The sequence below is a fragment of the Scyliorhinus torazame genome, chromosome 13 (genome assembly GCF_047496885.1).
Source record: "Scyliorhinus torazame isolate Kashiwa2021f chromosome 13, sScyTor2.1, whole genome shotgun sequence".
NCBI lineage: Eukaryota > Metazoa > Chordata > Chondrichthyes > Carcharhiniformes > Scyliorhinidae > Scyliorhinus > Scyliorhinus torazame.
The window spans coordinates 183,536,627-183,550,689 of NC_092719.1; the positions used below are offsets into that span (position 1 = coordinate 183,536,627).

The 14,063-nt window shown below is 47.9% G+C and overlaps 1 protein-coding gene across 5 annotated transcripts in view; it reads right to left on the bottom strand.

Moving 5' to 3' along the window:
- Nucleotides 1–14,063, bottom strand: part of hdac11 (histone deacetylase 11) — a 278,425-nt gene that overhangs the window by 204,747 nt on the left and 59,615 nt on the right. For all 5 annotated transcript variants that reach the window (XM_072472541.1, XM_072472538.1, XM_072472542.1 and 2 more), the window contains one exon: nt 7,750–7,866. In XM_072472541.1, coding sequence (XP_072328642.1) covers nt 7,750–7,866 — 117 coding nt within the window. The remainder of the gene's footprint in view (nt 1–7,749; nt 7,867–14,063) is intronic.

The window sequence follows — 14,063 nt, forward strand, 5'->3', positions numbered from 1 at the left end:
CAAAGTCCCGCACCTGCATACACCTGAAACTTTCACCCTGCACCAACCCAAACGTCTCACTCAGCTACTCTAAGCTCGCAAACCGCCCTCCAGAAACAGATCCTTTGTCTTCTTAATCTCCCTCTCTTCCAATCCCCGGAACCTTGCATCCATCCTCTCCAGCTCAAACCCATGATTCCCCCGAATCGGCATCCACCCAGTCCCCCAACCTAAAATGCTGCCGAAATTGCCTCCAGATCTTCAGCGTGACTATCAGCACTGGACTCGCCGAGTACCTCCTTGAGGACATCGGGAGCGGCACCATTGCCAACGCCTGCAACCCCGACCACCTACATGAGCCACCTCCATAATCACCCATAAAGCCCCCACTTCCCTATTCCATCCCTGAATCTTCTCTGCATTTGCTGCCCAATAGTAATACATCAAATTCGAGAGGCTTTGTCTCCCCCCCCCCCCCCCCCCCCCCGCCTACCCCACTCCCACCTGCTGTCCCCTCTGCAGCTTCACCTTCCTTATCCTGGCCACCTTCCCCACCAAGACAAACAAATAGATCAGCCTGTCCACCTCCCTGAAAAATACATTGGGCAAAAAGACCGCAGGCACTGAAACAAAAACAAGAATTGTGGTACTTTGTTGCCTGTACCCGGCCTGCCAATGACAGAGGAAGTTCGTCCCACCTCAACAAGTCGCTCTTCACCCTCCCCACCAAGCTAGTGAAGTTGAACTTTCATAGAACTGCCCAGTCCCTGGCACCCCCAGATATCTAAAGTGAAAGCTGCTGCCAAATGAAATGCCACCCCCCCCCCCACACCCTACCCCCACCTGCTCCTGGAGAGAGAGGAGACCATAAAGTACTCACTTTACCTTTAATTCAATTTACTTTTTCAAAAAATAAATTTAGAGTACTCAATCATTTTTCCAATTAAGGGGCAATTTAGTGTGGCCAATAGACTTACCCTGCACATCTTTGGGTTGTGGTGGCGAAACCCATGCAAACACGGGGAGAATGTGCAAACTCCACATGGACAGTGACCCAGAGCCGGGATCGAAACTGGGACCTCTGCGTCGTGAGGCGTCAATGCTAACCACTGCGCCACCGTGCTGCCCTTTAAATTCAATTTCTACCCTGGAAACGTCCAAAATCTCTGAAGCAAAACCATTATGCCTCCACTCCCAAAGAGCTCGGCTCCGAAACATACAACATCAAGTCACCCGCATACAAGGAAACCCTATGCTCCACCCTCTCACTCACTAACCCCTTCCACAACCCCAAGCTCCTCAGAGCAATGGCCAAGGAATCTATAGCCAATGCAAACAGAAGGGGGTATGTGGGCAATCCCTGCCTTGTTCCCCGATGCAATGCAAAATACCCTGAATTCATATTGTTCATGCACATGTTCGCCATCGGCTCCTTATACAACAGCTGCACCCATACCACAAACTTCGGCCTTATCCAAAATTTCTACAACACCGCCATCAAATAACTCCACTCCTCCCGATCAAACATCTTCTCCCGTATCTATTGCCACCGTCTCCTTTCCCACTACCGGAGAAAGCACTACATTCAACAGCCTCCCCACATTTGATGGCAACTGCCTGCCCTTTACAAACCCACTCTGATCTTCCCCAATCACCTCCGGAAGGCATCCCTCCAACCTTAACGCAAGCACCTTTGCCAATATCTTGGCGTCCACGTTCAGCTTGTACAACCCCCACTTCTCTGGATTCTTGTCCTTCTTAAGCAACAACGAGATCGAGGCCTGTCCCATCGTTTGCGGCAAGACACCTCTACCCACCGCGTCGTCAAACATTTCTACCATCAACGGCACCAGCCTATCCTTAAAGTTTTAGAAAATTTGGGCCTGCCACCGATTGCCACCTTTACCTTCTCCACCCCCATCAACTCCTCCAGCCCTGCCCTCTCCACCTCACCCAATCTTGGGCACTCAAACCCACCAGGAACGCCTCCATCTCCGGCTCATCCTCTGGTGGCTCCAACTTATACAAGTCCCTATAAAGCTCGTCAAACACCTTGTTAATCTGTTCTGGAATCACCACAAACTCCCCCATTTTGTCCCGCACCCAAATTATCTCCCTCACCGCAGCCTCCCTACGAAGGTGACCTACCAACATATGCCCTGCCTTCGCCCCATATTCATAGATAGCCCCCCTCGTGCTTCTCAACTAACGCACCGCTTTCCCCGTGGACAATAGGTCAAACCTTGCCTGCAACTCGTTTCTAGGAGCCCCATGTACCTCCCATCCACCTCCAAAAGCTCTTCTATCAACCGTTGGCGTTTCTCCCTCTCCTGCCTATCCACCTTGGCCTTAAACGAGATCATCTGCCCCGTCACCACCGCCCTCAGAGCTTCCCAAACCAATGACGTCGGGACCTTCTCCGTGCAACTGAACCCCACATACTCCTCAGTCACCTTACCTATCTGGTCACAGAAGCTCTGATCTACCAACATCTCCACATCCATATTCCACCCCAGCTTCTGGACTGCGCCCTTCTCCAACTCCACGTCCATCCAATGCGGAGCGCGATCCGAGATCACAACTGCCGAATCCTCTGCCCTCTTTACTCCGGCCAACAGCGCCAGTCCCACCATCACAATCCTTGAGAACACCTTATGCACTGGGGAGAAAAACAAATCTCCACGGGTCAACCTGCCCCCCCACCCCCCCATCTCTCTTGTGAGCCCGGTCAATGCCTTTGCCATCCCCCCTCCCCCCCCCCCCCCCCCCGTCCGCCCCCATCTTCCTTATGAGCCTGACCCATGTCCCCTCCCCCACACAACCCGGTCCTGATAGGGTCCGTGAGCGTGGCTGGGACCTGTCCACCCTCGGCTCCAGCACTATGTTCCAATCCACTCCCACTATCACCTCATGTGTATCCAGATCCAGAATGACAGCCAGCATTCTCTTCACGAACGCCACATCATCCTAATTGGGGGTATTTACGCTTACCAATTGGGGGTATTTACACGTACATAAAAAGCAAGAGGGTAGCCAGGGAAAGGGTTGGCCCACTGAAGGATAGGCAAGGGAATCTATGTGTAGAGCCAGAGGAAATGGGCGAGGTACTAAATGAATACTTTGCATCAGTATTCACCAAAGAGAAGGAATTGGTAGATGTTGAGTCTGGAGAAGGGGGTGTAGATAGCCTGGGTCACATTGTGATCCAAAAAGACGAGGTGTTGGGTGTCTTAAAAAATATTAAGGTAGATAAGTCCCCAGGGCCTGATGGGATCTACCCCAGAATACTGAAGGAGGCTGGAGAGGAAATTGCTGAGGCCTTGACAGAAATCTTTGGATCCTCGCTGTCTTCAGGGGATGTCCCGGAGGACTGGAGAATAGCCAATGTTGTTCCTCTGTTTAAGAAGGGTAGCAAGGATAATCCCGGGAACTACAGGCCGGTGAGCCTTACTTCAGTGGTAGGGAAATTACTGGAGAGAATTCTTCGAGACAGGATCTACTCCCATTTGGAAGCAAATGGACGTATTAGTGAGAGGCAGCACGGTTTTGTGAAGGGGAGGTCGTGTCTCACTAACTTGATAGAGTTTTTCGAGGAGGTCACTAAGATGATTGATGCAGGTAGGGCAGTAGATGTTGTCTATATGGACTTCAGTAAGGCCTTTGACAAGGTCCCTCATGGTAGACTAGTACAAAAGGTGAAGTCACACGGGATCAGGGGTGAACTGGCAAGGTGGATACAGAACTGGCTAGGCCATAGAAGGCAGAGGGTAGCAATGGAGGGATGCTTTTCTAATTGGAGGGCTGTGACCAGTGGTGTTCCACAGGGATCAGTGCTGGGACCTTTGCTGTTTGTAGTATATATAAATGATTTGGAGGAAAATGTAACTGGTCTGATTAGTAAGTTTGCAGACGACACAAAGGTTGGTGGAATTGCGGATAGCGATGAGGACTGTCTGAGGATACAGCAGGATTTAGATTGTCTGGAGACTTGGGCGGAGAGATGGCAGATGGAGTTTAACCTGGACAAATGTGAGGTAATGCATTTTGGAAGGGCTAATGCAGGTAGGGAATATACAGTGAATGGTAGAACCCTCAAGAGTATTGAAAGTCAAAGAGATCTAGGAGTACAGGTCCACAGGTCATTGAAAGGGGCAACACAGGTGGAGAAGGTAGTCAAGAAGGCATACGGCATGCTTGCCTTCATTGGCTGGGGCATTGAGTATAAGAATTGGCAAGTCATGTTGCAGCTGTATAGAACCTTAGTTAGGCCACACTTGGAGTATAGTGTTCAATTCTGGTCGCCACACTACCAGAAGGATGTGGAGGCTTTAGAGAGGGTGCAGAAGAGATTTACCAGAATGTTGCCTGGTATGGAGGGCATAAGCTATGAGGAGCGATTGAATAAACTCGGTTTGTTCTCACTGGAACGAAGGAGGTTGAGGGGCGACCTGATAGAGGTATACAAAATTATGAGGGGCATAGACAGAGTGGATAGTCAGAGGCTTTTCCCCAGGGTAGAGGGGTCAATTACTCGGGGGCATAGGTTTAAGGTATTATTTATTTTTAATTATTTTTAATATTACTAATATATTTATTGGGCAGCACAAGTGGATAGCACTGTGGCTTCACAGCACCAGGGTCTCCGGTTCGATTCCCCGCTGGGTCACTGTCTGTGCGGAGTCCGCACGTTCGCCCCGTGTCTGCGTGGGTTTCCTCCGGGTGCTCCGGTTTCCTCCCACAGTGCAAAGACGTGCAGGTTAGGTGGATTGGCCATGATAAATTGCCCTTCATGACCAAAAGGTTAGGAGGGGTGATTGGGTTACGGGGATAGGGTGGAAGTGAGGACTTAAGTGGGTCGGTGCAGACTCGATGGGCCGAATGGCCTCCTTCTGCACTGTATGTTCTATGTTCTATGTTCTAAGGTGAGAGGGGCAAGGTTTAGAGTAGATGTACGAGGCAAGTTTTTTACGCAGAGGGTAGTGGGTGCCTGGAACTCACTACCGGAGGAGGTAGTGGAAGCAGGGACGATAGGGACATTTAAGGGGCATCTTGACAAATATATCAATAGGATGGGAATAGAAGGATACGGACCCAGGAAGTGTAGAAGATTGTAGTTTAGTCGGGCAGTATGGTCGGCACGGGCTTGGAGGGCCGAAGGGCCTGTTCCTGTGCTGTACATTTATTTGTTCTTTGTTCTTTATTCAATGCCACCAACCTCCCCTCCAATGCACCCATAACGATCAGGTGCCTGTCCCTCTGATCCGTCACCACCTTCTCCATCTGGAACCTCACCCGCTTACTCACCAAAATCACCATCCCCCCAAGCCGTACTATCAAACCCTGAATGAAACACCTGGTTCACTCACTCCCTCCTAAGCCTCATCTGGTCCTTCACCCTTGGATGGGTCTCTTGCAGCATCATCACAAACTCTTCAAATGCACAGAAAGCCCTCGCTTTCTTCACCAGTCCCCCTAACGCCCTCACATTCCATGTCACCACTCTGACTGGGGGTCTCTCACCCACCGCCCCTCCTATCCACCATCATTACCCCATGCCCCGCCCATCCAGCCAGACCCGCTTCATCCTTTTGTTACCGTCGGCATCCTCCCCCCTACCAGAACCCCCCATTCATTTCCTCTTGCAAATACCTCACCCAGTATCTATGCCCTCCCCCCACCATTCACACCTCCCAAATTCATCAAATCCTGCTCAACCAGGCTCCAATGACCGTTGTCCCTCCCCCACCACACTCTCGTTCATTAGCCAACCGTTGTTCGCTAGCGTGGTGCTTCCTGCCAGAGCCCCCCCCCCCCACTCCTCCCCACCCTTTCCTCAATCACCCAAAACCCACCTCCCACAAACCAAAATACCCCAAAAGGAACCACACTCATAAGGAAAAACATGAACACATGGAAATAAACTCCCCCCACATTTAAGAGACAGAAACAAACCCCCAATCCAAGTAGGAAACCCTCAATAAGAAAACATTCCCCTTCCCAGTCAACCAAGTCTGAATCCCAACTCTCATCTCAGTCCCAGTCCTTCAGCCCTAACGAATGCCTCTGCCGCCTCCACCGACTCAAAATAAAAGTCCTTCAAGTTGTGAGTCCCTTTCAGCTTTGCTGGGTAGACCACGCCAAACCTCACTCTATTGCCGTAGAATGTGGCCTTCAGCTATCCACAGGCTGCCCGCCTTCTCGCCAACTCTACCGTCAGATCTTGGTATATGCGTATACCAACGCCATTCCCACTTCATATCTCGTCTCTACCTCGTCCAGCTCAAAACCTTCTCCTTCACATGGTAGCTGTGGAAGCATACTACGACTGCTGGCTCATTCGCTTTAAGCTTCGGCCTGAGCGACCAATGTGCCCTGTCCAATTCGTAGCGGGAGAGTTCTTCCAACTCCTCCAACAACTCAGCAAACATCTTTGCAAAGTACTCAGTCAGTGTCGGGCCCTCCATCACCTCAGGCAGGCCCACGGTCCTCAAATTTTGCCTTCTCGACATGTTCTCCAGAGTTTCAAACCTGAGCAGCCCCAGCCCCCGCCATCTTTCTTTCTGTGGGACTCACAGCAACACTCGCCGGCAGACTTTCGCTCGCCCCCTCCTTTCCAGGACATTTCTTCTGGGATTTCGACATTCCCCTTATGACTTCCCACACCAGCTCATCTAAAAACTACCCCTGAGACCGGGCATGAAAGTCCAAAAACCAGAGACTCTAGCAGGAGCCGCTTAATGTGCCCCCCACACCTACATGTCGCCACCAGAAGCCCCCCAATATAACTGAAAAACTGTATAAATTAAATTATCTAACACTGAATCACCCAAACAAATCCTGGGCAGCTGAGCTTCTGTGTCTCACCCGCAGCAATCCTGAACCTCAACTCAGCTTTTGCTTGCTTTCCCACTCAAGTCTCCCTCTCTCTCTCTCCTTTGCCATTCTTGTCTCCCTCCTTGCCCCTGTATCTGACCTGTGACAGAGCATGAACGTCTTCACGGCAGTCTGCACTAGGAAGACTGCCCCAGATGGAGCCGGTGGCAGGGTTTGGGGGAGCCTTGCGGGTGGAAGGGGATGGGTGTGGATGGAGCCGGGGCTCCTGCTCCACTCCATGCATGCCCCCTCCAGCAGCTGGAGCTGGCCCAGCAAACAGCAGGGGGTGGGGGGGGGGACACGACGGACGGACGCTAAAACAAAATTACGTTGGTGGTGCGGCGACTTAAAGTGAGGACTAGCTGAGCAAAGCTGCATGGTAAATCTAAACAATGGAGGAGAACACAAGTCTGCAACGACATATAGACAGGTTAAGTAAGTGGGCAACTTAATGTCATTTCATTTTAATATGTATGCCCAGGTGAACATGGGGCCGCTGGGAGACCAATGCTGCAATGTAATGTAATTATGCAGCATTTCTTAAGAACCAGGTATAATTACTTGGATTTTTCCAAGACAAAACTACTTAGGGCTCTTAATAATTCATCACCACCTATCCTACAGGAATTAATCTTTCACTACATAGGAGAATTAATGCACCATTTCAACAATTGGCAGCTGTGTGCATTGTAGAATTGAAACACTACCTAATATTTGAAGAATCGCTCACTGAAAATGGTTCACCAGAGATTAAAGTTCCAGATATTCAGTCACTTGTGCAATGCAAAGTGATCAAACAGACTTACACACCTTTGTCTGTGGGGAACAACTTAAGTTATAAAAAAACATTGGGAACTCACAATACAAGATAGTTTTCAACTAAAACAATTTCCTTACCATAATTGTTCCTCCAGTCTGTGTCCTGAAAGGTCTTAATACTTTTCTCTGGATGATAAAGTTAGGCAGGAATGCCACAGGTAGTATCTCAGTAATTGTAGCAACTATAAATGACCACTGTGGAAGAAAGATACATGGAAGGTTAGATGCTGTGTTACAATTAACTAAATTTTAAATCATGAAAAAACATTGACACAGAAGTCAAAATGGATGAAGTAAACTTCTGAATTTTAGAAACCATGGCTAGAAATCTGTTAAAATGATTTTCTCAAGCTTAATTAATTTAAAATTGTGTTAGATATCAAAAACACATTTCAGTGAAAACGTATTATGGAGATAAGTTAATCAAAAGCACTCTGTTAGATTTAGACTTCATTCCTTCAGTCCCATGCAGGACAATGGGCAGCAAGACTTCACCACTGGTCCCGGTCCATCTGAATCTCTTTCACTCCAGTCCAGGTGGTTCTTGAAGGTCTTCCTTAAATGTACTTCGCTAGGTTTTCTTTGACTAGCCCCTTCACCTTCTTCTATCTAGTGGTGTCAATTCCACTGGCACTCTGACTAGTACACCTGGGAAACAAAATAAGTGCCATGTCAGCCTCAGTTGTCTCTCCATTAAAATGTGCCACAGGCGTCTCTGAGAAGTCCTCTGTGGCACTTTCCTGTTGGTGATGCTGTGTCTCCTTAAGATGTCCAAGCAGCACTGATGAAAGATGTCCAACTTATGTAACACCTTTGGTGTTTTCTGGCGTAAATTGCAATTGGTTTTTATGGCTATGTAGAGTTACAGCTTCATGGCTGTGTTGATAGTGGTGTTGAATGGCCAGACAAATGTGGAATCACCGGAACACCAATTCTTGTGTGGACGTCCATCTCTACATAACCCTCACTAGAAATTTTCTTTCCACATAGAGAAAATGGTAGATGTCCTTGATGTTCTGCTGCTTGATGGTGATCGGAGGGCCTTGTTGCAGTCCAGCCATCATTAGCTTTGTGGCCTCACAGCAGGTTACTTGCCAACCTTAGCACAGCTCCTCTCAAGACTGATGGTAATGTCTTTGAGCATGCTTGCAATTCTTCGGCCAGCAAGGCAATGTCATCTATGAAATCCAGGTCGGTCACCAGTTTGTGTTGCCATGGGATGCCAATCTCTGCACTCACCATCGTCTTCTGGACTGAGAAGTAAAAGGAATGGGGAGGGTATGCAGCCTTGTTGTTCTCCTCTGATGATGTTCAAGGATCCCATGGTGCACCTGCTAGTCTTGACACAGCAGCTGGAGTCATGGTACAAATCTTTGAAGATGTTAATATATCACTCTGGGATGCCATATCGTCTTGCAATATACCAGACTGACTGCTGATGGAGCCATCACAAGCCTTCTCAACATCAATGAGGTTGATAACAAGCAGCTTCTAATAATCTAGTCTCTGCTCTATGGTGTTCCACAGCATAACAATTGGTTTTGCAGCCTGAACTGCCACCCCAGAAACCTGCCTGTTTTTCACAAAGAATACTGTCTACTTTTGCTTTCAATCTGTTGACTAGCACTGTGCTGAAGGCCTTGCCAGGAACTAACAGTAGTGTTACGCCTCTCCAATTGTTGCAGTTGCTGACGTTCCCTAAAGTTGCTGGCTTGACGATTACTCCTCGCCCCGAGTCATCAGGGGCAATCTCTGCAGTCAATATCTTGTTTGACTGGTCCATCAGTACTGTGATGGTGTTCTTGCCAAATTTCAATAGCACTGTTGGTATCTCATCAATCCCAGATGCTTTGTTGTTCTTCAGGCTCTCGAAAACTCTTTGGAACTCCCAGGTTGGCGTTCAGCTGCTGAGGGATGGTGCCATCATCAAACTCAAAAATGGAGCTGGGGTAGACTGGTTGAGAATCTGCTGAAAATGTTCTACCCACCTCACATCTTGCTCCTCATCAGTCAACAATGTCCTGCCGTCTTTGCCCTTGATTAATACAGTGATGTTGCTTCTTCCACCAGTCAGTTCTTGTGTGATCCTGTATAGCATTTCATTGTGATTTGCTGATTTTTGTGCCTCTCTGTATTTGTATCTGTTTGCATTTGGCTCTCCAGAAGCTCTTTATCAGGTGGGCTATATATAACGTTCGCTCAATGTTCTTTTCCTGGCCCAACTTATTCTTTATTCTTCACCGGCTTTCTTTCATCAATCAACTTCTACATTGGGTCAGTGATCCATCGTTCTTGATTGTCTCTTCTCCTCTGTCCAATATTTGCTTCTGGACCCTCCTTAATCTCTCTTTTGAAGATTTACCACTGTTCCTCTATGTTGCCCGACATCAGTAGTACTTTAAATCTGTTGGTAAGGGCTAGTCAGAAACAGTCTCGCATGTCCTTGCCCTTAGCATAAGGGTTACATTTCTGGTACATCAAGAGGCAAAACAGCAAGCAGTTTTCTTTACAAAAAAAACTTTAGTCTTAATCTATACTGCTTGTTTGTCCTTCAGTATTGAAGACCATCTTCATTTCTCATCCAGGCATTGTGCTGTGTGAGTGATAAGGTGTCTTCTAAGTCCTACCTTAGCATGAAATGTTTGAGTGCAATGGGGACAGGACAATGAGGCTGATAGGTAGTTAGGGTAACTGTTCTCATGGTTTTTACTCTTGTTTTGAGCTGAGACTATCCGTTATTCCTTGTATGCTAATGCACCGTTGGCAACTACACATCTCCAGTCTGAGCGGTACTGGGCAAGGGTCTCCCATGATGCAGTGTCAATGTTGAAGTCCTTGATGGAGGCTTTCCGGGTGTCCTTGAAGCTTTTCTTCAGGCCGCCATGGGAAAGTGCTCCATGCTGCAGTTCACCATAGAATATTCGCTTTGAGAGTCGGTTGTCAAGCATTCTGGTGACATATCCAGCCCATCAGGTCCATTTTTGTGGTAACATTGTGAAGATGCTGACCATGCCGGTTCTTCCGAGGACCTCTCATGTCTGAGACTTTTTCTTGCCACTTGATATTGAGGAGCTTGAGGAGGCAATAATAGTGGAAGCGATTCATTTTCTTCACATGCCGCTGGTAGACAGTCCTGGTCTCACCTCATGTAGAGAAAAGTGGAGAGGATGACTACTTTGTAGACCTTGAACTTGATTTTTAGGTTCACCCCTCTACTTTCCCATGATGAATGGTAAAGTTTCCCGAAGGACACACTGGCCTTGACAATTCTGACATTGGTCTCATCATCAATATGAACACAGTGTGAGAGGCAGGTTGAACATGAACAAAGAACAAAGAACAATACAGCACAGGAACTGGCCCTCCAAGCCTGCGCCAATCACAGACCAACCGCCTGTATCCTTCTACACCCTGTCTGTTCATGTGCCTATCCAGATAAGTCTTAAAGGTCGCTAACGTGACTTCTGTTCTTTGTGCTGATGGTGACACCCAAGTTATCACAGGATGCGGGAAACAGGTCCATAATGTGCTGCATGTCTACCACACACGTGGGCAGCACGGTAGCATTGTGGATAGCACAATTGCTTCACAGCTCCAGGGTCCCAGGTTCGATTCCGGCTTGGGTCACTGTCTGTGCGGAGTAAGCACATCCTCCTCGTGTGTGCGTGGGTTTCCTCCGGGTGCTCCGGTTTCCTCCCACAGTCCAAAGATGTGCAGGTTAGGTGGATTGGCCATGATAAATTGCCCTTAGTGTCCAAAATTGCCCTTAGTGTTGGGTGGGGTTACTGGGTTGTGGGGATAGGGTGGAGGTGTGGACCTTGGGTAGGGTGCTCTTTCCAAGAGCCGGTGCAGACTCAATGGGCCAAATGGCCTCCTTCTGCACTGTAAATTTTATGACTATGACTTCTGGCGTTTAGTGCACAGTCATCAACAAATAAAAAAATCACGCAGTCTATCAACGAGGACATTGGTCTTAGCCTGGCAGCGTGGCAGGTCGAAAAGCTTGTCGTCTATTCGATAGTTGATGCCGATGCCTGGGTCCGCATCCTGGATGGCGTCAGTGAGCATGGCTGAGAACATGATGCTGAAGAGGCCTGGCGCCAATACGCAGCTCTTTTTAACACCATTAGTGACAGAGAAGGGGGCCAAAGATTCAATGTCATCAAGGACATGAGCCTGCATACCACAGTGAAACTGTCGAGCCATCTGAATGAATTTGTCGGAGCACTCAAACTTGCTCATAATCTTTCAGAGCCCTTCACAGCTAACAGTGTCGAAGGCTTTGCTTAGATCGACAAAGATGACGTATAGGTCAGCATTTTGTTCTTTCCTTTTCTGCTGCAGTTGTCGAGCAGCAAACGCCAGGTCGATGGTTTCCCTAACTTTTCTGAAACCATTCTGGCTCTCCGGAAGTAAACCCTGCTCAAGAAGTCAAATGAAACAATATAGTAGGATTCTGACAAGAATCTTTCCAGCAATAAACAGGAGAGACATTCCTCTGTGAATGTCACAGGACTGGCAATTGCCATTGCATTTTAAAAATCCCGTGGAAGGACCCCTTACTTCCAGGGGATCCGGAAGAGCTGGGTGAACTTTCTAAACAGCCCTGATCCACCGTACTTATAGATCTCAGCTGGAATTCAATCAGCTCCAGGGGCTTTGCCACTTGATAATTGCTCTTCAGCCTTCTTTGCTTCCAGCAGTGTCGAGAGCAGCAGGGTTGGTGTTAATCTGAGGCAGCCTAGTTATAGCTTTGTTATGATGTGGGATGGGACTGTTGAGGACGTTATTGAAATGCTCAGCCCATCTCTCCAGGGTCTGAGATTTCTCTCTAAGTAGCATGGTCCCGACTGCACTGAGTAGTTTGAGAAGAGCAGGCTGATTGAGGACCATAGACCATCCGGACAGATTCGTAGAAGCACTCATGTAATTTTGGTTAGCATAGGCTTGTATTTCATCTGCCTTTAAACTCAGTCACTATCTGAATCTCACATAGTCTATGTTGGACTGTGCTGCAGATGTTGTTATAGCAGTTTTTTTGGCTGTGGGCTTGTCAATTAGGTACACTCTGTATAACTTGTTTGTCGATGTACCATTTGTCAATGTTCTCTGTTAATATTCTTTTGTCGACTATGCACGTACTGTGTACGTTCCCAAGGCCGCAGAAAAATACTTTTCACTGTACTTCGGTACGTGTGACAATAAATCAAATCAAATCAATCAATCTTTCCTCAAGAAGATGCTCAGCGTCATTTTCATCAATCAATCCTGTGTTTGCATTTGGCGGGACCAAGTATCTCATAAGCTGTGGTGTACACAGTATCCCGTAAGGAAGCTCAGATTTCTTCAATGTTTTCTGAGGAGGTCTGAAGTTCAATTAGCGTTTTCAGTAGGTCCTCAGTGAGCTGCTGTTGGATGCAGTTGATCTTCAGCCTTGAGATGTTCAGGTGCTTGGGAATCTTCTTCCCTTGAGTGTGTCGTTTTGGCTGAACTTTCAGACACATTTTAGAGAAGACAGATCTGTGGTCAGTCCAGCAGTCAGCGCCACACATGGTCTTTCTCACCCTTACATCCTGTCTGTCATTCTTTCTGACAATCACAAAGTCAATGACATGCCCAGTCCCAAAGCGAGGGTGCTTCCAGGATGTTTTATTTTGGCTTGGGAGTTGGGAAGCTGTGCTGATGAGAACAAGATCGTGCCTAGCACAGAATTGCAGGGGTAGAAGACCCTTGCCGTTGCCTTCCTCAAATTAGTCTTTGCCAGTAACACCTACCCAGGTTTGGTGATCTGGGCCAACTCTGGAATTCACCAAGAATAATCAGCTTGTCTGACTTTGATTTCACGTCGTCAGGAAGTGGAGGTCTTCAAAAATTTATTCTTAATGACTTCAGGATTGGTGGTTAGCATATTGGCTGCTGATGGTAGCTTGGGATCTTGAGTGACATGAGATGGTCATTTGGGAGGCTGATCAATTGGTTCAACGGTTAATTTTTGACTGAAAAGCCCACACCAGCCGAACGCTGGTCCTCTTTGGCTCGACCACTCGAGAAGAAAGTGTATCCTGCCTCTATTTCCCCGAGTTGACCTTCTTCTGCAAGGCGTGTTTTGCTGAGTGTGGCAATGTCAACTTTGCATTGAGCTAGCTCTCGGCCCACTAGGGCAGTTCGCCATTCTGGTCTATCGGTTTGGGTGTTGTCCATGAGAGTGCGCACATTCCATGCACCAAAGAGGAGGTGTTTAATATTTGCTTTCTTTCTCTTTTTGATATTGGTATTGCCAAAGTGAAAATGGGAAGCCCACCAGTTGCGGTAAGCTGGCCAGGTTTTGGTGAAGCAGGCAATTTTTGGGGCAACTTTTCTAGCCCCTTCCTCAGACTACAGAAGTGAACAGC